The sequence below is a fragment of the Muntiacus reevesi genome, chromosome 19, assembly GCF_963930625.1.
Source record: "Muntiacus reevesi chromosome 19, mMunRee1.1, whole genome shotgun sequence".
NCBI lineage: Eukaryota > Metazoa > Chordata > Mammalia > Artiodactyla > Cervidae > Muntiacus > Muntiacus reevesi.
In genome coordinates, this window is record NC_089267.1 from 58,225,001 (window position 1) to 58,237,080 (window position 12,080).

At 40.9% G+C, this 12,080-nt stretch overlaps 1 protein-coding gene across 8 annotated transcripts in view; it reads right to left on the minus strand.

Annotated features, from left to right (window-relative positions):
• Positions 1-12,080, minus strand: part of ORC3 (origin recognition complex subunit 3) — a 68,940-nt gene that overhangs the window by 12,568 nt on the left and 44,292 nt on the right. For 6 of the 8 annotated variants that reach the window (XM_065911611.1, XM_065911610.1, XM_065911612.1 and 3 more), the window contains 2 exons: positions 3,291-3,424; positions 615-694 (listed from right to left, as the gene is read on the minus strand). In XM_065911611.1, coding sequence (XP_065767683.1) covers positions 615-694; positions 3,291-3,424 — 214 coding nt within the window. The remainder of the gene's footprint in view (positions 1-614; positions 695-3,290; positions 3,425-12,080) is intronic. The other 2 variants (XM_065911613.1, XM_065911609.1) reach the window with 1 other exon arrangement.

Sequence of the window (12,080 nt, forward strand, 5' to 3'; positions counted from 1 at the left end):
AGAAAAGGACTTCCAAGAAGAGGAAAAAATCCTTGCTCTTTGCCATGCTAACAGGATGGACTCCAAGTGTTTTGTTTTGCTTAGACTGATACTTTATTCTACGTGATCATAACTTGGTATCATGGTACAGAGAAGGTTCTTTATTTTGCCAGCCAAGATCCTAAAGTGAGAACTATCTGAAAAACGCTATATTGGACACACTGTGTGGATCAATATACATTAAAAAAATAAATAAATCAAGGAACGTATATAAAATTAATGACTTAGTCTTTTTGGAATCTCAATTTGACCAAACTGAAAATCAAATACATCAGATAAATAATCAGATTTCTTTTTGCAACCATGTTCCCACTTTCCCTTATTGATATTAATTCTCTTTCTCCCTGAGACTATCAGAACAGCTTCTACCTTTATGGGTTAGTAAGTTCCAGATTTCTACAAGGAGAATGAAGATAGCTATGGGGTAAACAGGACGTTCAATTTATAAGTGAGTTACAAACTCTGCTTTGTTCTTAGCTGTGACTTTAAAATGAAAACAAAAACACCCGAGCAGAGCTCACCGAGAGCACACAGGAGCATCAGGGGTGTAGCTGGGAGGGAGAGAGTGATCTGACCTTCTGAAGATGATAGAGGTCCGTCTTCTGAAGCCCCCTTGACTGTGACTGAGAAGCTTCTGCTTCCTCTTTGGTTTCTGCTTTTAATACAAAACCGACATACAGCAGCTTGGGTAAATCCATTCAAGAGAACAAACATTTCTACTACTCCAAGGGGAATAAAGTTTCATCCTTTTTCTTCTTTTAATGTGGCAAGAGATCAAGGTTCCATCAGATAAATGATCTCTTCCAGAGACTGAAGGTCAATAAACATTACCTAAGATACACTACAGAGAGGTCTTCAAAAAAAGCAGCTACTGAATTTTAAAAACGTGACCATAATGAAAATAAACTCCTCCAAACTAACAGGAAAATAATTTCCAAATGTTTGTGTTATTATAAATAGCTTTTTAAAAAAAGTTACACTGTGCTCCTCTGACTATGCCATTACTGATGTAAACGATACAAACCTACACTCTGGCAAACTTAGCCTTGATCTTCTGATTCACCATGTTTGACACAAGGCTACTTACATCTAAAATGGGCAGTACGCAAAAGTCTTGAGAGAATCTATGAAAACACAAAACGCATCATGGTTCTTTAGCACAGCAGACAGAAAACTGTATCTTGTAAAAGGCGTAGTTGTTTCTAAAGATCCTGAAACTCTGAAAGCCTCTTCCTGGCAGCGCGGGGCAGGTTTTGGAATCTCACACTCTCAAGGCTTATCTGGCCAAACCTAAGATGCAGCTGGACAACCTGCTTTGTTCTCAAACAATAAACTTCTTTTTAGCTAGTGATAATTCTCGGTTCAAGAAGGACATGATTTAAGGTTAAAACACCTAATAAACTCTTCATCCGATTTCAGTAACATGTTTCAGAGCCTTAAAAATAAATCTTGTCTGACACTCTCACCTACCAAACCCTCCAAATGTAATTTTAAACCTAAACTGTAATACGTAATAACTGTCAAGGAACCAGAGATAGCATATAGTCAAATATTACTACTGGCCCAGTATGGGAGGGGAGGGTTAATTTCACTTCATTATCAACAACATGGCACTTCTGAAAATAGAGAAGTACATTTATTCAAGACACTGGTTTTGCTTCAACTTATAAAATTCTTCTGAAGAAGACTGTTATCTTAATTGCCAACCTTCCCATTTCTAAAAGCTGCATTCCTTTATTTAGTATTAGCACAAGATTTGTTCACTAGCTTATGTTACACAAATTCTAATTAAAATGATTATATCTGCAGTTTCATTTCACAAAAATCCAAGTCTGATTTTGTAAAAGATTGAAATTTAGCTAATTTATCTTATATTCTTCTAAGTCTTCTGCCCTATTTATATCCTTAAGGGTGGTCCCTCACTGTCCTAGTGACCATAATTAGGTGGTAACTGGGAACTGGAGAGAAAAAAACAATGAGATGGTAGTTAAGAAATATGTGAGCTCTAGGCTGGATGCTACCCTGGCTAGCTCTGAGATCTCGATTCGGAGGATTCTCTTCCTGGGCTTTAGTTTCTGCTGCGGCTGGACTCAATAATCTCTGTGATACCAGTTTTAGTCCTTTACAATGTTTATGATTTGAAACTGGCTCAGCTCAGAGTGTGGTGCAAATGCAGTACAGAGCAAGGCCTGCGCCCGACCCGGAGGGAGCCCCGGCACTGTGGGGTGTGCCAAGCGGACGGGCTCTCTCAACTTCCACTGGCCTCAGCAAAAGCAGTTTCCTAAATCCAAATGTGTTAAACACAAAGGAACACTTGCCAAACACAGGAAAAATTGATAGAGACATTCTAAGTGAAATGTTTTCACCACGCCATGTCCAATCTATGTGCTTATACGCACCAGGTTGCCTCTTTCCCCGAGGCTCCACTAAAATTTCCCTAAATAGGGGAAAATAAGAAGGGCACAGTCATTTTGTTTTACCAAAGGAGTACCATGCTTCAGCGCTAGAAAGGGGGCAAGGGGAGAGCCCACGAAAAGGTAAACATCAGTATCAACCCACGGAGCCCCTCAGAACAAAGAAGTCCCGGCCCATGAGGGCAGAGACAGGCCGCCGGCATCCGGCAGGCACACCAGCTCCCGCGCCGATCACGCAAGACGGAGGCGACCGTGGGTCAGCACCGAGGAACGCCGGGCGGCTGCAATTCTCTGAGGGCTGAGAGATCCAAGCTTTGCAAACCTGATGACAGCAAACCTCAAGCATATTGTGGTAGTCAGCATACCAATGAGCCTCACTGCCGGGAAAGCAGTTCGCAGCTATTAATTCTCAGCCTTACAAATAATTTATGCACTGTTTTTGAAATCTATAAAGAACCTGATGAAATGCTTAAGAAACAACATCTAAAAGGAGTTCTTAATTATGATGCCCTGCTACTCCCTCCAATCTTTTTGATTTCTTTTTGCTGCCTATTTTTTTTTTTTTTTAAAGATAAGTCCTCCAAACTGTCCATCTGGAGAAGATAATATTTTTTCCTGACCATTTGATAGTTTTCATTGTTTTAACCAAAGCTGGAAGAGAACCATTTGGCCTAGTTGTGGTTGTCAAAGACGTGCTACTCTGAGGCTTGGTATACTGACTGATCAAAAACTCATTATCTCTTCATCTCTCAGCGCACCAAAACACGGGGTTTTCCATGTTATTCTAGTCAAATGACAGTCATAGCCAGTAGAATTGGCAAGATATTATATTCTCACCATCAAGGCTCTGAAACTGGGCCAGGAACTCCTCTATTTTCTTTGCTGTGTTGCCAAGCTCCTTTGCAGAAGATGACTGAAAAACCTTCAAACAGTTCTGAAGCATGACCATCAGCTCATCCTTGGCCAACAACCTAGGACAGAATCAGTGACAAGGAATGTAATGCAACTGAAAAGTCAATATACTTAAAAAACAGCGCTTACATAGTAAATATTTCTGCTCAGAAGAAGACAGTATAAAATCCTTTATTTGTAGCTACCAACTATTTTTGGAGAGATTTTCCTCAATGGATGTGATATTCAGAAGTATTGAGAAGTACTCAGAAGAGTTCTCATGATGAAGCTCAGCGTGGAAAATTTACAAAGATCTGGGTCCACAGCCCGGCCCTGGCACTTGCTACTTGGTAATACAGAGCACGTTGCTAAACATCTCTGACCCCTGGCTTCCTTGACTCTAAAATGGAAACAGGAACTCACAAATTTCACAAGTGAGATGGAGCCTTAGGAATTCAATCAGAAGGCGCATCTGAAGACTAGCACAGAGCTTACTTACCACACAGCAGGCGCTGGAAGGTGGTTTTCCTTGCCTTCAGATCTAAATGTAAATTAAGAGACTAGAATCGGCCACTGAGGACGTAACAGCACATGCTGAATGAAAGCTCGTTTGAAATGACCAAAAAGTGTATCATGATTTCCTTATTACCAATTTGGCTAGGCTTTATGTCTTCTATGAGCTTTATTAACACCAGTCAGTAAATCCACTGAACTTTAAACTGGTAGGCAATCGTGTTTATTCTACGGCAGGTGGAACGACTGTGCAACTCCTTCCAGGCCACAGAGAAAACCTTTGTTGGAAACAGAGAAGGGTGAGAGTTCGCCTGCCATTCAGGGGACGCAGGTTCGAGCCCCGGCCTGGGGAGACCGCACGGGCCACGGAGCAACTAGAGCCTGCGCTGCTGAGCCCGCCCCCCAGAGCCCCGGGCTGCAGCCGCTGAGGCCTGCGCGTCTCAGAGCCCGTGCACCACGGCAAGGAGAAGCCTCCACTCGCCGCAACTGCAGAAAGCCGTGCACAGCAATGAAACCCGGCACAGCCAAAAGGTTAAAATAAAATGAGCAAAATTTAAAAGGAAACAGAGAAGAAACACACACTGTAAAGTTAAGATCCTGTTTTCAGGGTCATTACTTAGAGGATCTCTCCCCTAAGATCATAGTCAGTAACAGGACAGTAATTACAAGTTCTTAAATTAATCAGGGAAAAACAGCCAAATTCAGAATCTGGGTGATTCTGTAAAAACTATCTTATGTTTGATATTTTCAAGATAAAAATTAATTTTTCAAAATAAAAATTTAATATTACTAAGTTAGAGAAAAATAAAGCTAAGTAGACTATGATTACCTGGAAATTAAACTGATCACTTTAACTAGAATTTAAACCCAAACCAAAAAAAAAAAAAAAAACCCACCACAAAGACTCTAAAACAAAAACAAATGAAGAAAATAACCAATAAATGTAGAAATGAGAGTGGTGGACAAAAAGTAAACTTTTTCCTCATTTTAAGAAAAAATATAAAATCTCCTCATCATTCTACAGCAATGAAATAATTATCCAAAGTGTATGTAATCTTTATCTGTGAATGAAAGGCAGTTAACAGGTCAAAGAAAACCAAGCCAACACATTAAAATCTTGATTACATTTGAGATTATTTAAAACTTCTGGCTTCCTATTGTCCAGAGAGAATCAAACTATGAAGAGAAGAGAGCTAACTCAAAGTCAGACACACCTGAACCATCTGTCATCCCCGACCTTTAGCCTCACTCAGACAGACGAGACTCAGGCAAGAGCCACACCGCCAGGCTCCAACGAATCACGGGCTCTGTGGCCTGCTGGCAGGGCAGAGGAAATGCTGGTGGAGGTCGAGCCCAAACCAGCAGCCCCTGAGGACTGACCAGCTTCCCAGGTCACAGGCAGCCACGCCTCTTATCCCTGGGCAGCGGACAAAACTGAATATTGAGAAGGGTGAAGCCTATTATTCATCTTCAGGATGCAGGAAAAAATGGCATTGTGTCATATAATTTTGAAATCAAACTTTACTAGCCATAATTTTTAATATGACCTTTGATTGCAAAGGGTGGCTCTTTCATCTCAGGTATAGAAGACTTCTAGAGATTCAGATACTTATTACTCTTTTTATTCTTAGCCAAAGACTATGTTCCTATTTCCAGAGTAAGAAATGACCTCACACTTTCTTAAGTATTCCCAGGATTAATATAAAATAAGACCTGAAGTAACACTGATTAGAGCTAGCAATGTGATCAATCCAATAAAATCATTAATTAAAAATTTTCAATTATTTACATAAAATGAACCAACAGAGATACCTGCTATCATCACTACTCTTCAACATCATTCTAGAATCTATTCTACAATGAATTAAGAAAAAAGAAGCAAGCAGTACGAATAGAAACAAGGAAGATGAAATTTATTATTTGCACATGACATGACTGTAAGCTTTTGAACTGTGGTGTTGAGAAGACTCCTGAGAGTCCCTCGGGCTGCAAGGAGATCCAACCAGTCCATCCTAAAGCAGATCAGTCCTGGGTGTTCATTGGAAGGACTGATGCTGAAGCTGAAACTCCAATCCTTTGGCCACCTCATGCGAAGAGTTGACCCACTGGAAAAAGACCCTGATGCTGGGAGGGATTGGGGGCAGGAGGAGAAGGGGACGACAGAGGATGAGATGGCTGGATGGCATCACCAACCCGATGGACATGGGTTTGGGTGGACTCTGGGAGCTGGTGATGGACAGGGAGGCCTGGCGTGCTGCAATTCATGGGGTCGCAGAGAGTTGGACACGACTGAGCAACTGAACTGAACTGACTGTAAGGTTAGAAAGTCTAAGAAAGCTACAAAAGTATTAAAGCATATTGAAGGGTGTTTGGATATAAGGTAAATACATACATGTGTGTATATGTACACACACATTAATATCTCACACGTGAAAGTGAAAGTCCCTCTGTCGTGTCTGAATCTTTGCGACCCCATGGACTGAACAGTCCATGGAATTCTCCAGGCCAGGATACTGGAGTGGGTAGCCTTTCCCTTCTCCAGGGGATCTTCCCCACCCAGGGATCGAACCCAGGTCTCCTGCATTGCAGACAGATTTCTTTAGCAGCTGAGCCACAAGGGAAGCCTAACTATGGAAAAAAAGAGCATATTCAAAATAGCAACAAAAAGTATAGAATGTTACAACAAATGTGTAAGACATAGCAAAGTATGAAAACCCTGAATAGACATTTTCAGTTCCAACCTTCAATACTGTAAGTAAATAAATTCATTCCAAATTAATCCATATTTCAACACTTTCTGAAACAAAATTCCAGTGGGCATATTTTAAAAGCCTAAAGAAACATTCTAAAATCTATCTAGAAAAAAAAATTAATGTCCCTAAAACTGAGGAACAATGTTTGTATACTTGAGTATGTGTAGTGGGGCTACTAATATATCAAAAGGGATGCACTGCAGTGATTAAAATCAGATGGTACTTTGTATAGAAACAGACCAGCATGAAATCAGGGTCTAGAAAGAGAGGCATATGTGAGAACTCAGTACATGACATCAAGGTAGCACTTCAAATCAGTGGGGAGGAGATGGGAGCGATAGAAATAAGGAGCTTGGAAAAAACTGACCACTACCTCAGCGTTGTTCAGGAGGAATAAAAATGTGAATGCAGTGTGAGAAGTGGGGAAAGAACTATTCCATCGATCACGAAATATTAGAAGGAAGAAAAGCACTTTTTAAGGCTGATAATACCCAGCGTCAGCAAAGGTGTGGGGAGACAGACACCGGGGGCCGTCTGTCTCAGACAGCTATCCGGGGCAGGTGTGTTTGTATTCTGGACTCAAAGAGTGAGCGAGTGCACCCTGTGAAAATAATGACACTAATGCACAAACGCAAACTCACCCTCAGTGATAACTGTGTGTAACAACAGACAATTATAAACAGCCTGAACACAGAGCAAACAAGGGACTAATAACATCAAGTGCTGCACTTTCAAAACAAGAGACAGTATGTATCAGTGATAAACAGTGACGTAACGCAAGTGATGACAGCTAATATTTCTAAGCACACATATACATACCAGGTATCATTTGATCTCCACAACACTGTATGATACAGATACTATTATTATTATCATGTTAAGAAATGAGAAAACAGAGGCACAGAAAACTTAGGCAACTTGTCCAGAGTCTGGTAACTGGCAAGCTGGGATCTGAACCTAGTCTGGCTTGGTATCTATGCTTTGACCAATTACATTACAGAAGCACCTTAAGTAGAATATTAGGTGCAAAACAAGTAACTACCAAGACAAAAACCAACCAGACAAATCCAAAAGACAAAAAAAAAAAAAGAAAAAAGGAAAAATCCAAGCTGCAGAACACTGTAGATAGTACGATTTAACATGTTTGTACCGGGAAAAATCTGGAAGCACAAACTTCCAACAGTGAACGGCTGGCTCTCAGAGTTCTGCGTCAGAAAAGCAGTATTTTGTTCTCATTTACATTACCTGCCACAAAAGCGGAAGGCAAGAACAAGAAGCAGGAGGTGAAATCAGGGAGAGGGAATGGAGGGCTAGATCATGCAGGGTCACTGTATAGACTGCGGTTTTACTGAGCGAAAATGGGAGTTTTGAGCAAAGGAGTGACATTATCTGACTATATCTCATGTCATCTCATTTCGTTTTCTCGCCACACCATGCCACCTGCAGGATCTTAGCTCCCTGACCAGGGACTGAGCCCAGGCCCTGACACTGTAAGTACAGAACCCTAACTCCTGGACTGCCAGGGAATCTCTCTATCTGGCATAGTTTAAAAGGATTATTCTGACTTCCGTTTTGAGAAAAGCCTGGAAAGGAGCATGCACTGATGCAAGAAGTCAGTTAGGAGGTGATGGCAATAATCCAAATGAGAGATGATAGTGACTTGGACAATGGCGGTACCAATGGGAAAGGTGTTAAGAAGAGGTTTGGTTCTTGAAATATTTTCAAGGCAGAATGCAAGTTTTTGGCTTTGAAAAATCGAAAGGATAGAAAGAATGCAGGAAGATTCTAGGTTTCAGGGGAAAATCAGGCATTCAGTTCTAAACATGTTAATTCTGAGATATATACAGATATCCAAGTGGAGATGTAAACAGGTAGGTGGACCTAACAGCCTGACACTCAGGAGAAAAGTGTGGGCTTTCGATTAAGCCCTGAGGGACCGCGATGTTAGAATGTTAGGGAGAAGAGAAGTCACCAAAGAGGACTGAGGGGGGGAGCATGCACTGAAGTATGCGGAAAACCAAAAGAATCCAGGCCCCGGAAAGTCATTAACGGAGGAGACGAACTGGGTTAGATGCTGATAACAGGTTAATGCAAATGAAGACGGAATCGATCGTGAGATTCAGAAACATGAGGGTCACTGGGGACCTTGACCAAAAGAGTGCAAAAACCAAATCAGCTACGGAGAGACTGGAGAGAAACTGGAGACAGTGTGATACGCTTCAAATTGCTGTGAATTCCATCTAGCACTTGCTTTCAAAGAAACAGAATAAAATTGAGAAGAAAATACTGTTGTCCTTACTGTATTTGTGGGGGGTGGGTTCCAGGACTCCTGCAGATAGAAAAATCTGAGGATGCTGGAATCCCTTATATTATATGGCACTGTATTTGCATATCTCCTACACATATCCTCCCAGATACTTTAAATTATCTCTAGATTACTTACAGAATCTAATACAATATAAATGCTATGCACATAGCTGCAAATACAATATGAATACAAAGTAAATAGCTGCCAGTGCATAGTAAACTCACATGCATTTCCCCCCCTTGCTTTTTGGAACTTTTTAGAATTTTTAAAAATATTTTCAACCTGTGGCTGCTTGGATTCATGGGTGTGGAACCTGCAGATATGGAGGACAAATTGCATCAAAATTTAAAAGTTTGAAAGTCAGCACACCAGACCACTTTGAAGTAGGGGTCCCCAGCCTCCAAGATCTAATGTCTGATGATCTGAGGTGTAATTCTAAGAGAAATAAATTCCACAATAAATGCAATGTGCTTGAATCATCATGAAACCACCCCCTCGACCCAACCTTGGATCTGTGGAAAAGTGGGCTGCCACAAAACTGATCTCTGGTGGGAACACAGGCTGGGGACCGCCACTTTAAAGAGAGAGGAAACGGTGTGTCTGAGACAGGTCTCATCAGCGCTGAGAAGGCTGTTCTGTCCTGAACCAACCTGGTTCAGTGATTGTATCACTTTTGGGTAAATGGTTCAAAAAAGGCTTGTGGTACTAAATGTGTTAAAAGTTCTATAGCTTGTTATTAAAAAAAAAAAAAGTTTCCCAAACTAAGACAGAGAATCATTTAGCAATCATTAAGAGCAATCACCCCGAAGAACAATGAGTGTTCTGCTTCATCATGCAGAAAGGCAATAATTTCCGGTTAAGTACTGATTATATAAATGTCTGATTGAGAACAGGCTAGAGGAGAAACTGGTCAATCCATGGCTAATGCAAAGGTCTTCTGAATAATGAGTTCTCAAGTTCTAGACAGACACTACCAGCACAGCTTTGAAAAATATTCAAATATTCTAGATTCAAACCTGCAAGTACTTCAACAAAGACTAGAAGAAAGCAAAACGAAAAGGCTTGCCAAAAACACATTCACCGAGACTGTCTTCTTCCAGACAACACAGCAAAGCAATCACATATGATCGTAACAAGTGAAAGAGAAACCAAAATATGCCTAATTCCTTCTAAGCCTTGATATTTCATATTAGAGGCCACTTCCTCCAAGAAACAAAGGGTGACTGTCCAGTCTATCAGTTCCTTGGCACACTAGACCTTACCCAACACAGGCCCTGTTATCTTGTATTGTACCTGTCTGTCTACTTATCCACCTTAATCTTCCCCACTCAGCCAAGATTCAGCGTGGGTAAGGACCAGGGTCATCACTGTCAACAGGTCTAGTGACTCCACATCCCGAATAGTAAAAAAAAAAAAAAAAAAAAAAACATTGTTTTGAACGGGTGAACAAGACAGTGGCCATGCAGTGAAAACGAATTTCACGACCTCAGGTGAAGAATTTCTCTATTTTCAAACTGGCTCCTGGAGGGAGCACCTTGAAGCCACGGCCCTTTGTGGAGCACCATGCTCTTTGTGGCTCAGATGGTAAAAAATCTGCCTGCAGTGCAGGAGATCCAGGTTTGACCCCTGGGCCAGGAAGATCCCCTGGAGAAAGGAATGGCAACCCACTCCAGTAATCTTGCCTGAAGAATCCCACGCACAGAGGAGCCAGGCGGGTTACAGTCCATGGGGTCGCAAAGTCAGCCACGACTGAGCAACCAATGCTTCCGTGCTTTTTGTACCAGGTCAAAATGAGTCAATTCTACCACGTGGTTAGAGACACTTTAGCAAGATAAAACACGTAAATATTTTTACTGATGCACTACAAAAGTATAACCCTGAGATCAGAAGAAGGAAAGCTTTCAAACAGTTTGATTAGCTACTTCTGATTTTTTTAAATTAATTATTTCTAAGCTACCCATTCATTCTACTAGCAGAAAAGTGGTAGTAGGCACTAAATGTTTAATAAAGAAAAACTTAAAAATCAAATGCAGATCTTTCTTCTATCTGTTGAAATAAAAACCACAGCTCACTATGAGCAGTAGAATACCTTGGTCTAGTTTTGGAACCAATTTGACACTAACTGCCTAAAAAAGCCATTCAGTTTCTTTTCCAGCTTCATTTCTTCCCTCAATCTTTTTGTATTCCTTTCTTATTCTCCATAATTATTTAGAAGCACATTTCTCAAAGTGTGGCCCCTGGACCAGCTGTCCAAATGTTGTAAAGTGCTTCTCAAATTCTGATTTCTGCTGACCTTTACACCCAAGTTTCCAGCAGTCATGTTCAGAATCTTTGGGGGGAGGGCAGAAATTTGTATGTTTAATGCTTCAGCTGATGCTTACATACACTAAAGCCACTCAGCATCTTTTGCTTTAAAATGAGCTTCAACAATTCAGCCCTTTGTCTGAAGTTAGCAGCAGCCCACAGAAAATTGTGAAGGGTTTGATATGACGCAAATTGAGGATTAGCAATGCCTGTTATAAAGAAATCATATTTTAGTGCTGCAGTCTCAGAGAGCTTCTGCATGGATAAATCTTGTTCATGAGAAGTTAGATTATCATTATTTGGGAAGTGCCTCACAGACTGTGGAGTTCTGCCATTTTTCATAACAAGATCTTCAAATATTACCAAAAGTTAACTGGCAAAGTCAGGAAATAATGCATTATTTAGATTCTAAACCTCTAGTCTCTTTGAACTAAGCTAAAGTGATCAAATGTCAATATTATTACTTCAGTCTTTTTTTTTTTTTTAAACTCAATGAAAGCTGAGCTGACCTGCTAATATATTACTGTTTAATTCAAAGCCTTATTCAGAAATTAAAATAATCTCTTTCAGCCTAAAGTAAATTCTTCAGCTATCAATGAACTTGAATTTAAAAATCTGTTTCTGTAGCAAGCTCATAAGCTTCCACTTGGGACACGCAGACTAGACACTGTGGCTCCATTCATTAAAGACGTCTGCACACTGCGCCAATATGTCCTCAAGATGGAGCGTGGGTTGAGTCCACCGGAGCTTGCGCTGCGGGCTCATTTTAAAACTTGGGGTGCCCTCTCAACAAGGTCTCCTGGTCACAAACCCGTATAAACTTCCGTGTGTGCCGCCACTCGAATAACTGGAGTAGGG